This window comes from Chiloscyllium punctatum, chromosome 38 (genome assembly GCF_047496795.1).
Source record: "Chiloscyllium punctatum isolate Juve2018m chromosome 38, sChiPun1.3, whole genome shotgun sequence".
Taxonomy (NCBI): Eukaryota; Metazoa; Chordata; class Chondrichthyes; order Orectolobiformes; family Hemiscylliidae; genus Chiloscyllium; species Chiloscyllium punctatum.
The window spans coordinates 42,452,846-42,468,803 of NC_092776.1; the positions used below are offsets into that span (position 1 = coordinate 42,452,846).

The following is a 15,958-nucleotide window of genomic DNA, read 5'->3' on the forward strand; positions in this document are numbered from 1 at the left end:
ATCAGAAAGCAAAGAAAACTGAAACTGACTGCCCAGTTTTTCTAGCTCCACCAATAATCTATTTATTTGTCTGGCTGTATGTTAGGAGGCATTTATAAGGGGATTTTTAAAATGTGGGTTATATCTGTTTACTTGCAGCTGTAGTGTAATTATTTATAATAAATAATAATTCGTATTTAGTATCGAAACTTGGTCTGCAGTTTCTATCAACCTTGGTCTGAAAGTTTGGTAAATGAGAACATTGTGTACCTTAAAAAAAACTTTAAGTACAACTCCAGCTCAATGTATGGCACACTGTCCCAGTGGGTTGGAACACCATCTTCAACTGCTTCCTCAATGCTCTTCTCTCCACCACAAGGTAAGAAATGGGAATATTCACTGATGATTGTATAATATTCCATTCCATTCGCAGTTGCTCAACAATGACACTGTCCACATCGAAAAAGCTGGATAACGGTCAACCATATAAACACTTTGGTGACAAGACTCATTAGAGGCTAGGAATGCTGTGATGAAAGCAGGTCAAATATTGGGTATCCTGTGGTGAATAACTCTCCAATGCACTTATGTAGAGAATAACATATGTTTAGGAGAAGGAGTAGGCCATTCAGTTCTTTGTGCTTCTCCATCATTTGATTAGATTGTGGTAATTGTGGTCTCAACTCCACTTTCCTGTCCTTTCCGCTATATCCTTTTGCTGGCTTCTCATGAAGAACTTATCTATCACAGCCTTAAAAATATTCATGATTTGGAGATGCCAGTGTTGGACTGGAGTGTACAAAGTTAAAAATCACACAACACCAGCTTGTATGCTTCAAATTAAACCTGTTGGACTATAACCTGGTGTTGTGTGATTTTTAACTTTAAAAATATTCATTATCTTGCCACAGCTGATCATAATGGATAAGAGCTGCAAAGGCTAACAACTCTCTTTGAGAAGACATTTCTTCCCAACTCCATCTTAAATGGAAGACCCCTTATTTTTAAAATATGTTTCTCTAGTTCTAGATGCTCCACAAGAGGTTAACATCCTGTCAACATCAAACTCCCTCAAATGTTCTCATATGCTTCAATAAGATTACTTCTCATTCTTCAAGTTGTAATTGGTATAGACCCAAACTTTCCTCATAAAATAACTCCTTCATTTCAAAAATCAGATGAGTAGACATTCTCAGAACTGGTTCTAATGCAAGTATATCCTTTGTTAAGTAAAGAGAGCAAAAGTGTACATCACAGAATTGTCCCAGTGCCCTAGGCCAATTAGCTCCCCACCCCACCAGTTTCTGCATTAGCTCTTCAAATGAGCACCATAACTGAGTCCCCTGTTCTTTCCCTGTAACCCTGTTTGAACAGAAACACTGCGCAATCAGTTAATGCCATGTTCATTTCATTGATTGCACTTGCCTCCACTTCACTTTCAGACAGTGCATTCCAAAACCAAGCCACTTGTTGTCTGAAATGTTTTCTCTCATACCATATTTGACTCTTTAGTATTAGCTGCTGAAAGGATAGTTCTGATATTGAAAACTTTTAAATGGAATTAAGTTGAAGATGGATTCTGATAATGTGAAGTAGTGAGGCTGTGACTATTTCCTTTGGCAGCTTGTTCCATTTTGGGATTAGCCCTGAGAAGAATGATTTTTGATGCACTACCTTGGAAACAACCACTCTTTGAAATTTGTGCAAATACTTGCCTTGTTTTTTATCACTGTCAGAGGCTAGAAGACACATGATTCTATCAATTCCCACCAGTCTGTTCCATATTTTATAGAAAATGGTCAGTCAGATGCTCTACTTCCTTTGCTATTGTGATTCTCATTCTAAATCTTTGATCAATGATGCAGCACTGTTGTATCTCCCATACTGCTTCATGCAGAACTGTGCAGCACAGCTTTGAATTGTTTCAATCTTATTTATATCTCGCAATGTACACAGATCCCACAAACACTTACATATTCTGCCATTGGACAAACCCGTGTTTCATAAGTTGTAATTCTAATATTTTTGATGCAATAACAAAGATTCCTCTGAAGAAGTCTGACCTCTGGTTACTGTGGAACTTTCTGGAATGTGGAATTCTCATTAAAGATTATTTTTAACATAAACCCCTCAGTCATGCTTGCGTATCTACCTGTTGGAGAATTTTAGTACAGAAACTAAAGATATCTGTTGTTTTGTTTTTAATTGGGGATGCGCATGACAGAACATTTTTTTCTGGTTGAGATCCACCCCTCATTTTTTCCATTCCAGAAGATCATTTTGCAGTGATTTTTTATGATCTCAATTTTCTCTGACATGTAAACCGTTCAGTCTGCTGTGAATAGTCACAACCTGCTTGTTAACTAATTGAATACCAAGATAAGGGAAGTTCACAGCACAATTCCCAGGGGCAACCCATCAGTACATCTCTCAGAGAGGATGATTCCTTATTCCATTTCATTCCTTGATTTCTGCTGGTAAGGAAGTCCCAAATCCATGTTAATAATGTCCCTGAAAATCCTTAAATTCTGTATTCATATTTTCTTGAAAAAAAATGATTGGATCTTTCCAGAATCTAGAGAATTTTGGAAAATTACAATCATTTATCATATCAATCAGCACTTTTTAAAATACCTTCGGAGCAAGTACTGGGGATTTGAATTAAAGTGAATTAGCTTTATTATCATATGTACTCATAGTGAAAAGTTTAAATTGTGCATCTTTAGTTCTAAGTGAGCTCTTTCCCCGGTCATTTGGATTGAAGTGAATTGAATTAGGTTTATTATCATTTGTACTCATAGTGAAAAGTTTACAAGTTACCCTTATGTCGCCATCTTAGGTGCCAAGGTACCTAGATACAGATTCTTAAAAAAAAATTCTCAGGAAAAAAAAATAAAGAAAACAGTCTAGCATTTCAGACCTTCAATAGTGAGAAGTCATAATAATAAATTAGAAAAATAAAGAAATAAAAAATTCAGAATAACAGTCCTTCCATGATGACATAATAAAGAAAAATAATTTAAAAGACAAAGACAATTTAAGACAAAGTCTTAAAATTCAAAGTCTTCAAAGTCTTAAGTTGTGAGTCTTTAGTTTTAATTGAGCTCTTTCCCTGGTCATTATAGTATTTGGCATTCAAAAGCCTTTCCGTGATCTAAAAGGTACAGGTCAGGAGTCTAATAGAATACTCTAAACTTGTCTGACTGAATGTATTGTAGATTTTAGGAGTGAGAATGATGTTTGCTCAAGGCAAAAACCTGCATATAGAATCTCTTAACAGGGGAACAGCTGTTGTATTGCAGCTACTGCTGGTTTCCGGCTGGCCAGGAAGCCATCTTACTCTTACTGGGGTAAAAACAATGACTGCAGATGCTGGAAAGCAAATACTGGATTAGTGGTGCTGGAAGAGCACAGCAGTTTTCGCTGCTCGTTGGATGCTGCCTGAACTGCTGTGCTCTTCCAGCACCACAAATCCAGTATCTTACTCTTACTGCCTGGCATTGGCATATTGGAAAGATTTACAGATTGATAACCAACTTGCTTGGTAGCATTATGATTCGTTTTCTACGGTGAGACCTCCACCTTCTAGAGGAGCGCTCATCCAAGACAAAGCAATCCACTTGATTAGCACCCTATCCACCAGCTTAAATCCACCACTTCTTGCAGCAATGGTGCTCCTTGGCTGCTACATTGTGTGTGCCACCTCAGAAGGTACTTGAGCAACTTGCCAAGACTCCTCTGATACCACCATCTAAACCCACAACAGTTATCATCCAGAAGGACAAAGTCAACAAGCATAGGGAAATGTTATGATCCCCAAATTTTCCTCCACAGTGCACCAAATCATCCTGATTTGGAAATATTTCACAATTCCTTCATTGTCACTGAGTGAAAATCCCAGGGCCAATCCCCAATGGAACAAGCTAACAGCACATCGGAGGAGTATCTTTACCATACTGACTATTATGGCCTAAAAAGACAGATTAACAAAACACATTCAAAGGCAAATTGGGATGAGCAATAAATCCTTCTCTTGTTAATGATGCCCACATTCTATGAATGAATAAAACACATTAAGGATTATGGATGGAGGGGCGGATCAGTGGAGTTATGATACAATCCATCCATTCAGTGGCGGATGCTTGAGCAACTGAATGGGCTACTGCTCCAAATGATTCTTCTTACTTCCAATTATACTGAAGCATGATGTCAAAAATTAAAACCAAACTCCACAAGTAAATATTAGGTTATGTGAGCAAAGGCATAATTAAAGGGATAATTTTATTTTTAAAATATATTTCTATTGAAAATATATATTTTTTAAATATTACAACAAATACAAAAGAATACAATTCAAAACAATACAAAGAAAGAACACAAGAAAAGGAAAAACCCAATCCACCCTTTTGTACAAATGTATAAATATATATAGAAAAATATACAAGAAAACAAAACTAACTATTTAACTAACTAAATAATAACCAACAACAAAACTGATAGATAGTAATAACTCAATTCAGCCAAATAAGACACTGATACATTCGCAGTCCCTCCTCCCTGGATATTGGACTCTAAAATACAATCGTTACGGTTATTTAAAAGCCCATATTAGCGTGGCAGATAAATCTGTGTCCAGGTATTCCAAAAAGGGCTGTTATAACTTAGAAATAATGTCAGTTTTATGGTGTACCATACTTGTGAGAAAATCCAAGGGGATATGCTCCATAACAATCTTCCGCCAACCCGACAAGCCCGGAAGGTTTTTCAGATAACCAACCTAGCAAGATATTCTTTCTTGTGTAGAAAGTGAGGATGTTGAAAAGTGTTTTCTTAAATGCTTCTGCAGGGAACACACTGGACAGTGTGAAGTAAGAAGGATCATAGGACCAGAGACAATGGGTAAGAGTGCCCATACAGGCTTTGCACTTGGGACATGCTGAAGATACCCCGATTTAAATTTTGACAAACGGTCCAGAGCCATGTGGACACTGGAGAATCTTCAACTGTAAAGCATGGGTCCTATGGCAAATTGATATCTTTCTTGCACTTTCCCAAATACCTTCCCACACCTCTGAGGAAACTTCAACACCTAGCTCTCCCTGTGGCGTCGATCGAACTCATCTGAGGGGGCACCCCCAATTGATGAAAAAAGTGCTGACAGAAAGTGTACTCTTAGCACTGAGCACCCTCCTGTCTACGTCAGATGTGTAGGGATCAGTCAAAAAAGTGTAATTTTAAAAAAATAAAATCCCTAACTTGAGAAAAACAGAAGAGGCTCCTGTTAGATAGCTCATATTTCCAAGCAAACTGATCAAAAGGACATCATTGTGTCTCCCTCAAATAAATTGCCATGCAAGACACACCCCTAGCTGCCCAATGTTCGAATCCTGAATCTATCATCCCCGGTTGAAAACTCAGCACACCAACTATAGGCGAAAGAGAAGATGTTTTGCCAATATTGCGAACCCTCTGCCGAATTGCCGTAAATGCCTTAACAGTATTGATAACTATTGGGTTATGGCAATATTCCCTGACTGTCCTCATTTTGTCCAAAAACAGCAAGCTAGTAAGGGGCGACCCTGTGTCAGAGGTTTCAATACCTAACCATATTGAAAGATGCCCCCCAAAGGCCCAATCATTCACGTAGGATAAAAGTGAGCTTAGTTGGTAGCTTTTAATGTCCAGGATATCCACTCCCCCCCAATCTGTGAGGCAATTGCAGTTTAGCTAATTTAATGAGGGGCCGCTTATGATACCAAATAAGAGCCTTTCAGTCTCCTGAATATTTGCTTATTGAAATCAGGGGAGCATCTACCTAGCGTAGAACAAATGGGAGATAATATTTATCTTAATAAGCACTATCTGACCCAATCACGAGACTGGAAGTGCCTCCCATCTTTGAAGATCTTATTTGATTTTGTCAAATAATTGAATAAAATTAGCTTTGAACAACAGATCAAGAATTGGAGTAATGAATATGCCCAAATACACAAATCCCCCGTGACCACCAAAATGGGAATCGATGTTCGCCCTCAAAACCTAGCTCCTTCGTAAGACCATCCATAGGCATAGCTTCTGACTTTGCAAGATTAATCTTGTATCCCGAAAAGGCGCCAAATGCCTTGTATCAGGCAGGGCACTGAAACTGCTGGATTTGACAAAAAAATTAGGACATCGTCCGCGTACAACAAAATCTTATGTAATTTTGACCCCAATTCTGGAGCGGATATATTAGGATCCCTACGAATAGCCTCTGCCATTGGTTCAATCACCAATGTAAAAAGCAACGACGAAGGGGGACAGCCCCTGCTGGCTGCTCCTAAAACTGATAAAATTGCTTCATCGTACCCCACCGGTGATGACCGCAGCGAGAGGGTCACTGTAGAGAACCTTTACCCATCTTACAAAGACTTCGCACAAGCCAAACCGCTCCAGAGGATAGAAAAGGTACGGCCACTCAACTCAGTCAAATGCCTTCTTTGCAAATAGAAAAATCACCAATCCCTGTAATGACTGTTATTGACATGCTTGAATTATATTAAGCAGCCTCCTAATGTTATTGGAGGACCTGCAGCCCTTTATGAAGCCCAGCTGGTCCTCTTTAACAATAGAAGGTAACACAGTTTTCAGCCTTAACGCTAGAATCTTAGAGAGAATTTTAAAGTCCATATATGAGTGAAATGGGCCTGTATGAAGCACAGTCCTCTGGGACCTTCAAAGGGATAATTTTTAAGTAACATTTTAAAAGAGAACAGAGAATAAAGTAGGAGACTTTTTGGGAGAGAATTTGGGGATGTGCAAAAGGCCATATGTTGAGGTGGACAGATGCCTCAGAAAGTTATGAAGCTGGAGGAGGTTACAGGGATTGATGTGACCAAGAGGTTTGAAGCCATGGATGGGTTTTTTAAAATCTAGGTATTGTTAGGGGGTAAGGAATGTTGGTGAACAAGAATTGAAATGGTAGATGATCAGGACTTGGGGTGAGTTAGGACGCAGGAAGTAACATTTTGGAGGAGATCAAGTTTAAGGAGGGAAGGAGCCAAAAGCACTGGAATAGTCAAAGCTAGATGCAGCAGATGAACTGAGACAGGACAGAAAGGGTGGTGTAGTGGAGGTGAAACTAGGCAATCCTGATCATTGAAAGTTAAAAATCACACAACACCAGTTTATAGTCCAACAGGTTTATTTGGAAGCACTAGCTTTTGGAGTGCTGCTGCTTTGTCAGGTAGCAAATGGTGCAGGAATATAAGACACAGAAATCCCAGAACTTCTTTCATGTCACATTCCCAAGATAACTTAAGGTTTTTAAAAAAGTGACATCTCAGTTCAGACACTCTCTCTCACACGCGCGCGCGCACGCACACACACACACACACACACATGCTCCCTCTCTCCACACCCACACATATAAGTCTAGGAGGTGAATTTGCATTTGCAGATTTGTACTTCCAGGTACATTCTATTTTGTTCACAAAACACATAATGTGAAGGCAGTCACTCCATGTGGCATTTTATAAACTCCTACCTTGGAAATAGAACCAGTCTGACTCAAGGTTGGAATACAGACAGACTCTAATCTCACACCTTTAATGTATTGTCTGAGCTGAGATGTCACCTTTTTTTTGAAACCTTAAGTTATCTTGGGAATGTGACTTGAAAGACGTTCTGGGATTTACATATTAATGAATGGAAACCTGCAACCCATTCTAATTGATTAAATACTTAACAGCAGACTAAGTTTGTTCAATATATCGCATCAGTTCTATGACACTTTGATCTTTTACTATAAATTCTATGTCCTATGACCCTGCTCCACTAGCTACCTGATGAAGGAGCAGTGCTCTAAAAGCTAGTACTTACAAATAAACCTGTTGGACTATAACCTGATGTGTCATTTTTATCTTTGTCCACCCCAGCCTAACACCAGCACCTTCACATCATGATAATTGAAATGCAATGGGGTTGAACTTTCACCTTAGTGTCAAATTTCAAAAATTCTGGTTGAGCATGAGACAGTAGCCAAGGAAAGGGATGGAATGATTGGCTAGTGAATGGAGTTTGTGACAAGGAGTGAATCATAGAGTTATAGAATCCCTACAGTGTGGAAACAGGCCATTTGGCCCAACCAGTCAACACTGACCCTCTGAAGAGTATCCCACCCAGACCCATTCCCCTACATTTCCCCTGACTAATGCACCTAACCTACAATGACTAACCTGCACATCTTTAGACTGTGGGAGGAAACCAGAGCAAGCAGAGGAAACCCATACAGACATGGGGAGAATGTGCAAACTCCACACAAATAGTCATCCGAGGCTGGAATCAAACCTGGGTCCCTGGTGCTGTGAGGCAGCAGTGCTAACACACTGAGCCACCATGCCTTTCCAATATTTAATTAGAATAAATTTCTTTGCATCCAGCGGAGGTAGTCTGACAAGCAGCATGACAAATTAAAGCCAGTGGAGAGCTTAGGACAGTTGGCGGTGAGTTTGAATTAGAATATCAACAGCATACTTGTGGAAACTGGCACTGTGTTTTCAGACAGTGTCACTAAGGAACAGCTAATGGATGAAAAACAGGACAGAGCCAAGGATAGATCCTTAGGAGCTTGCGATGCAACTTTATAGGAGTCAAAGAGAAGCCATTACAAATGATATTCTGATTATGATTGAGTAGGAATGGGAGGAGGAATGACAGACTGACAAGACTGGGTAATGGAGGACAGGTGTTGGAGGATAGTGCTATGATCCATTATGTCAATAGTTTCATTTACAGTTTAAGTGCACCAGTTGCCTGACACTGAGTAATATTTAATAATTTCAAGTCTGTCATATAAATATTGTTTACACGTATACTTTCAGTTGTTCTTTCTTATCAATATGCTTGGAACTTATTGCTATCTGGATTAGAAGCCATTAACAACTGACTTGTCAGAATAAGATCTCACTTTTATTCAGTTTAAACTATTTTACAGCACACGCTCGATTTGTGCAGAATGATCAGCTGCCTTTAATCTCTCTGGTGTAGAAACAAAATAACCTAACGCACTCAAGAATGCTGACAAGCCTTACAGTAAACATGCATTATACTAGACACCACAGTTAGTTCTGGAAGGTAAATTTTACCTGAAGCTTATGCCGTTCCTCTATCTCTACAGGCTTTCCAGCAGCCATGCTGTCTGTGAACCAGGAGATATTGAGTATCTTAAGCTTGTCTGCGTTTGACAGCTTCAGGTTTTGAATCCAGTCCCAAATTTCATTCCAAGAATTATTCTCTGTCACAATATGCGTGACTGAATCACTATTGAAAGGAAAGCATAACAATTAGAATATTATCTGTCATTTTGTGACTTGTAGTGAATGGTATTACAACATCAATGCAAGTTACTAAGGTAATCCTTCAGAGGAAAAAGTGCAGTTTATTACTGGAGTGAAAGTAGCTGAAGCATAGCTGCCCTGAAGTCTACACACCCTACTCAGGTCATGTTTCTATTAAGGTGTCACTGTGTTTTGCTAGAACTGCAAAAAAATGATGGGGACAATTTTGCAATTTAATTGTCAGCAATGATCCAAGACAGCTGCAACTGACATTTTAAAAATAATTATTCAAATTAGGGACACGTATGTATAAATCAACTCGTCAGAGAACAAATTACTGAAGGAAATGCAGTAAAATGCAAAGTCAAGATTAAGGATTGCAAAATTCAATAAATTTACTTTCTTATGATTCAAGTTAAACATTGTAGCACCACAATTTAATTTTAGCCATTCAGACTCTATCAGACAGGAAGCAGAATACAGTGTTTATTTTCAGCTTTCATTGATATGCAGGGAACTAAATTAGCACTGTATCACCGGTGCAGACAGTACTTAACTTTCCATTTACATGATAAACAAACTTAACTCTTTTCACATTTCTCACAGAAAGAATTAAAAGTCGATCTTCCATCCTTCCTTTCTAATCTTCATTATTTCCCAGATACTTTGTCTTATTGTCATCTCCCATCTTCTCAACTCATCTCAAAACTTACTTTGGTATTTTTCGCACTCTCCCAACCATGTATCCTATATCTCCTTTCACTATTTTCCCCTCTATATCAGTGACCTTCATATTTTCATTGGTGTACATATCTATTTCCTGAGTCAACATCTTCTTAAAAATCTTAAATGCTAAATAGCAGTACACTGGGGTGTTACGTAGACAAAAAAATTCTATTGAGAAGATTCTTGAAGATAAATAACATAAGGATATCAAAGATCCAAGAAACAAGGATTGAATAACACCACTAAAAATACTTTTAGCAATGGTAGTTAGAACACCATGTGGAGTTTCTTCATCAGTGCCCAGAAGTATGAAAAAAAACACAAAATGCATACATACAAGCCTTTTAACCTACAAATATTGGTGTCTCTCACATATTGTCATTGTACATAAACACATCAGACTTACCAAAATAAATATGTGCATATAGCATGTTTTAGTTATACAGTGGCACATGTCTTTCCTTCATAAATGGCAGTTCCTTAAATATAACAGTACCTCTTATCTGCTTCTTGATCTCATTATATAATAATTAAAACAAAGCATCTGCACATGAGAAATCTGTTCAATGCTGTGATAACATTCCTGATCCACATTGGCAGCAGGGGGTTTTGCTAGCTACAGGACCAGAGAAGTTTTGAAGTTCACAGCACAGAAGGAGGCCATTTGGCACAGTGTGCCTGTGCCAGTTCTCAGTTTTCGCACAGAGGAAGATGAAATGTTGCATACTTCTCCTTTCTTTACGTGCATAGCTGGCAAGTAAAGTTCCCTGTTGACAACACAATCATGCAAAATCAGTGCTTCAAATGCATGTAAAAATAGAATATTTCTATTTCCATAATTAATTGTGTTAAGTGCATTATATATTTCGAGTTTCACAGCACTTAAAGCCATCTGACCCTGAGTAACGCCATTTGTTTATCACGACACAAATCTAGGGAAGGTAACAAAATTGATGCTATTTTTCATTAAATGACCAGGTATCTAATAATCCACCGAAATGTGAATAAATTACAAATGGAAATATACCTATGAAGAACAAGTAATCATGAAAATTCCTGCACTTTTTTAAAAAAATGCTCTTATTTACAAAACAACCCAAACCAGCTTATCAAACAATTTGTCCAAAACCCTTGAATGGGTAATTATTATGAGACAACCAACTTTATAAATTTAAAAACAACTATTTATAACATAAGAACAAGAAAAGAAAAACCCACATTAATTAAATTTACCCATACGTTGGCTCTGAAAAGTTTGCTAGCTCTCTCAGTTTCACACAATAACACCAAAATACCCATAGAAATAGCAAAGCCCTAATAAGTCAGGCAAGTTCTTTAGAATTTCTGGAGTACACTTCCTATGCTGTTGCAGGTCCATGACACATCTGCAATCTGAGACTTGGCCTTCATACTTCCCATACATGCTAGTATGGCTCTGCTCTCAATTTCCATTCTTTAGCCAGCGCTGAGACCTCCAATTGTGAGGAACCTAAAAAAATACTGAAGGACTTAAAAATAGCTTACTTTGTAAAGGGACAAAGTGGGCACAAGATATTTCTTTAGAGAAGGGAGAGTAGATGGTATTTCCCCAGAAGCCGGCTGTCATTGGTACTTCCATATCCATTGCGCTAAAGTACTGAATTCTTACTCCTGTCAGTCATATAGCATGGAAACAGACCTTTCAGCCCAACTTGGCCATGCTGACCCAGTTTCATTATCTGAACTAGTCCCATTTGCCTGCGTTTGGCCCATATGTCTCTAAGCCTGTCCACGTACCTGTCCAGGTATCTTTCAAATGTTGTAATTGTATTCGCCTCTATCCATTCCTCTAGCAGCTCATTCCATATACGCACCACCCTCTGATGAAAAAAGTTGCCCCTCATGTCTTTTTGAGTCTTTGCCCTCTCATCTTAAATCTAAGCCTTCTAGTTTTGGACTCCCCTACCCTGGGGAAAAGATCTTGGCTGTTCACCTTAGCCAAGCCCCTTATGATCTTATAAGCCTGTATAAGATCACCCTTCAATCTCATATGCTCCAAGGAAAAATGTCCCAGCATTCTAGCCTCGCTTTATAACTCAAACCATCCAGACTTGGTAATATCCTTGTAAATCTTTTTTACACTCTTTCCAGTCTAATAACATCCTTCCGAGAGCAGGGCATACAGAATTGTACACAGTACTCCAAACGTGGCCTTACCAAAGTCCTGTACAACCAAAACATGACATCCCAACATACTCAATGCTCTGACCAATGAAGGCAAGTATACCAGGTGCCTTCTTTACCCACCCGGGGTTATCAGTGACGCCACTTTCAAGGAACTATATATCTCTCTTTTCAATGACACTCCCCATTAACTGTCTAAGTCCTTCCCTGGTTTGTCTTATCAAAATGCAATACATCGCACTTATTTGCATTAAACTCCATCTATCATTCCTCATCTACTGGCCCTAGGTGATCTAGATCCCATTTTACTCTTAGATAATCTTATTCACTGTCCACTATACCAACAATTTTGGTACCATCTGCAAACTTATTAATCATGCCTCCTATAGTCTCATCCACATCATTTATATAAATGTTGAACAACAGTAGACCCAGCACCAATCCTTGTGGCACACTGCTGGTAACAGGCCTCTAGTCTGAACAAAAACCCTCTTCCACCATCCTCTATTTCCTACGATCAAGCCCAGAATCCTCTGTGATCTAAACCTGACTAACCAGTCCACCATGTGGAATCTAGTCAAAGGCCTTTCTAAAGCCCACAGACCTCCTGACTATGGTGGTGCCAGTGACAAAGTCACATGATCTTACACAGGGAATTGCAACTCCATTTGCCAGACTACAGGAATGTACAGAAATAGAACAAAGACCAGTTGGTCCATCAAGCCTCTTCTATCTTTGTATAATGTAGCTTCTACACACCACCACTCACATCTACAATGCCTTTCATTATCTACCTTTGATCTGAATGCAGACATCCTGAACAAGACATAAAGAAAAATTTGCTTTTTTACAGACTAGTTAGTGAAGTCACTGGACATCAAAATTGAGAAAGATGCAGAACAAGCTACTGAGTCTTGACCACCTCTTTTATTTAGTCACAGGTAAGCCAAAATCATCTCTTGGTTCTAATTACTGAGGACTTACCAGGTAATTTTAAAATCAGTTCACTTGACAGGCAATATAAAGCATTTAAGCAACTTGGAAGTGTGCAGATCATTTTCTATCACTGTAAGCCCAAATACATTGCAACGTAAATGGGAGATCAGATGACCCAGACCATTCTATTTATGAGACGTTAACCTTTCACCCCCTTCCCAAGAATCTATCCATCTCTATCTTAAACATATTCAAAGATTCTACTGCCACCACCTTTTGAGGAACAGAATTCTGAAGACTTATGATCCTCTGAGACAAAACAAATAGCTAGCAAATAACCTAAATGTTTTTGGTTAGTTCATGGGATGTGAGCATCACTGACTGGGCCAGCACTTACTCCCTAACCTAATTGTCCTGGAGAATTGGCCTGCCTTATTGAATTGTTCACTCTTTGTGTGTAGGGACAACCATAGTGTTGTTAAGAAGTGAGCTTCAGGATTTTGACTAAGCAACACTGGAGGGACAGTGATATCGTTCTGAGTCAGGACAGTATATGACTAGGCAGGGAATTTGCATGTAGTAATGCTCCTATGCATCTGCTGCCCTTGCCCTGCTAGATGGTAGAGGTCACATGCTTGCAAGGTGGTGTTGATGGAGGCTTGATGAGTTACTGCAGTGCATCTTGTAGATGGCACACACTGCTGCTGTCACTGTGTTTCAATTATAGAGGTAGTCAATGCTTATGGTGGTGGTTGGAGTGCCAATCTAGCAGGCAGCTTTGTCTGGATGGTGTTGAGATTGATGAGTGTTGTTGGAGCTGCACTCATCCAGAGGGTATTCCATCACACTCCTGACTTGTGCTTTGTGGATGTTGGACAGACTTTAGGGAGTTAGGAAATGAATTACCTGCTACAGAATTCCTAGAATTTCAAGGGTGGATGCCTTTAAGGGTCAGGGATATAGTTCATGCAGGTGATTGCTTGTTGAGATGTACATTTTTAAGAGAGGGTGTTAACTAATGTGATGAAAATGGCAGGTCCTGTTTCAAATTAGCATTTTATATGGACTCTGGTGACTGTATGTAATGTCGATATTATCATTGTCAAAAGTGAAGCAATCGACATGGGTTGTGCTGAAAGTGGTCAGGATGTAACCTCATGCATTGGTGCTGACACTTGCTGCCTATTTATTTTAAATGGGCTCACAAGTTACGAAAACCAATGAACAATTTTTGTCCTCAGATTGACTTGATGGGTATGAGATTGCTAGCTTTGTGATTTAGATTTACCATAATGGCCAAGAGATTGGAATAGAGGAATATAGGGTGTGCTGCTTTAACATTGATCCAGAGACCATGTTAAAGCTGCAGACCAATATAACAATTCAAACATGCAGCCAGTCATGTCCACACTGTATCACTTTGAGGCAGTGAGTATCTCTTAAAGGGGATATACATTGGTTGCAGAGGAACTTTTGACATTGACAAAGTGGCTGAAAGCTTCAGGTTCTCTAATGTCACATTGGTGACCCTGGCTCAGGCAACGGGAGAGAAGAGGGGGAATCTTGTTACATCTAGCAAGCCTTTCATATCTCCACTGACAGTGGGAAGACTTTACAACAGTGAACAATAGGAATTTCATGTCCAGGAATGTTTACACCACAGAAAGAGGCCATTTGTCCCATTGAGTTCATATAACTTCTCTGTCGAGCAATCCGGTGGGTCTCACTCAATCCCCAGAGCTCTGCAATTTTATTTCCTTTAGGGGCTTAATCACCTTCTTTTTGAAATCATTGTTTCCTCTTCCACCACCCTCCTGGCACTTACTGCTTAAAAAATGTTGTATTTCACACTTGTCTCCCAAGAATAAGAATCCTGTATCCCCCTGTCCTTGTTCGAACAGCTAATGCAAACAGTTTTTCCACATCTACTTTATCCAAATCTGCCATGTTCTTGTGCACCTCTATCAAATTTCCCCTCAATATTATCAAAAAGGAAGACAACACTAGTAAAGAGGTTAAGTTGAAAAGACTAAAGTCCCCACCCTGGAATTATTTTACAAAATCTTTCTGAACCCTCTTAAGGATCCTCACATTCAGACGTAATGACTTGTACTGGTCACAGAATTCCAGCTGGAATCTAACCAATGCTTCATAAAGGGTTAACATAACTTCCTTGCTTTTATACGCAATGCCTCTATCTATGAAGGCAAAGATCCAGACGCATAGTTAACCATTCTCCTATTATGTCCTATCACCTTCCTGAAGAAGGGCTTATGTCCGAAACATCGATTCTCCTGCTCCTTGGATGCTGCCTGACCTGCTGCGCTTTTCCATCAACACGATTTCAGCTACACCTTCAAAGGTCAATGTACCTGCACCCTCAATCCCTCTGCTCCTGCATACTGTTTGGAATTGTGCCATTAATCCTATTTTGCTATTCCTTATCCTTTCTGCCAAATAGCATCACATTGCACTTCTCTATTTTAAATCCCATTTGTCACTTAGTCATAGAGTCATACAGCATGGAAACAGACCCTTTGATTAAACCAGTGTATGCCAAACATAATCCCAAACAAAACTAGTCCCACCTTTCTGCTCCTGGCCTATATCCCTCCAAACCTTTCCTATTCAGGTACCTATCCAAATGTCTTTTAAACATAATTATACCCACAACGGGAGAATGTGCAAACTTCACATAGTGTCCCATGTCTGCGTGTCCTAGCTTCTTCCCAAAGTCTAAAGATGTGCAAGTCAGATGGATTGGCCATGAGAAATGCAGGGTTACAGGGATAGCATCGGAGGGTGAGTCTGGGTGGGATGCTCTTCAGAAGGTCGGT

At 39.3% G+C, this 15,958-nt stretch overlaps 1 protein-coding gene across 1 annotated transcript in view; it reads right to left on the reverse strand.

The window, feature by feature from the left end:
- The window catches only part of dntt (deoxynucleotidyltransferase, terminal), a 271,547-nt gene that overhangs the window by 242,646 nt on the left and 12,943 nt on the right, over positions 1-15,958 (reverse strand). The window contains exon 2 of the mRNA XM_072557695.1: positions 9,105-9,279. Within this exon, the coding sequence (XP_072413796.1) occupies positions 9,105-9,279 (175 nt within the window). The remainder of the gene's footprint in view (positions 1-9,104; positions 9,280-15,958) is intronic.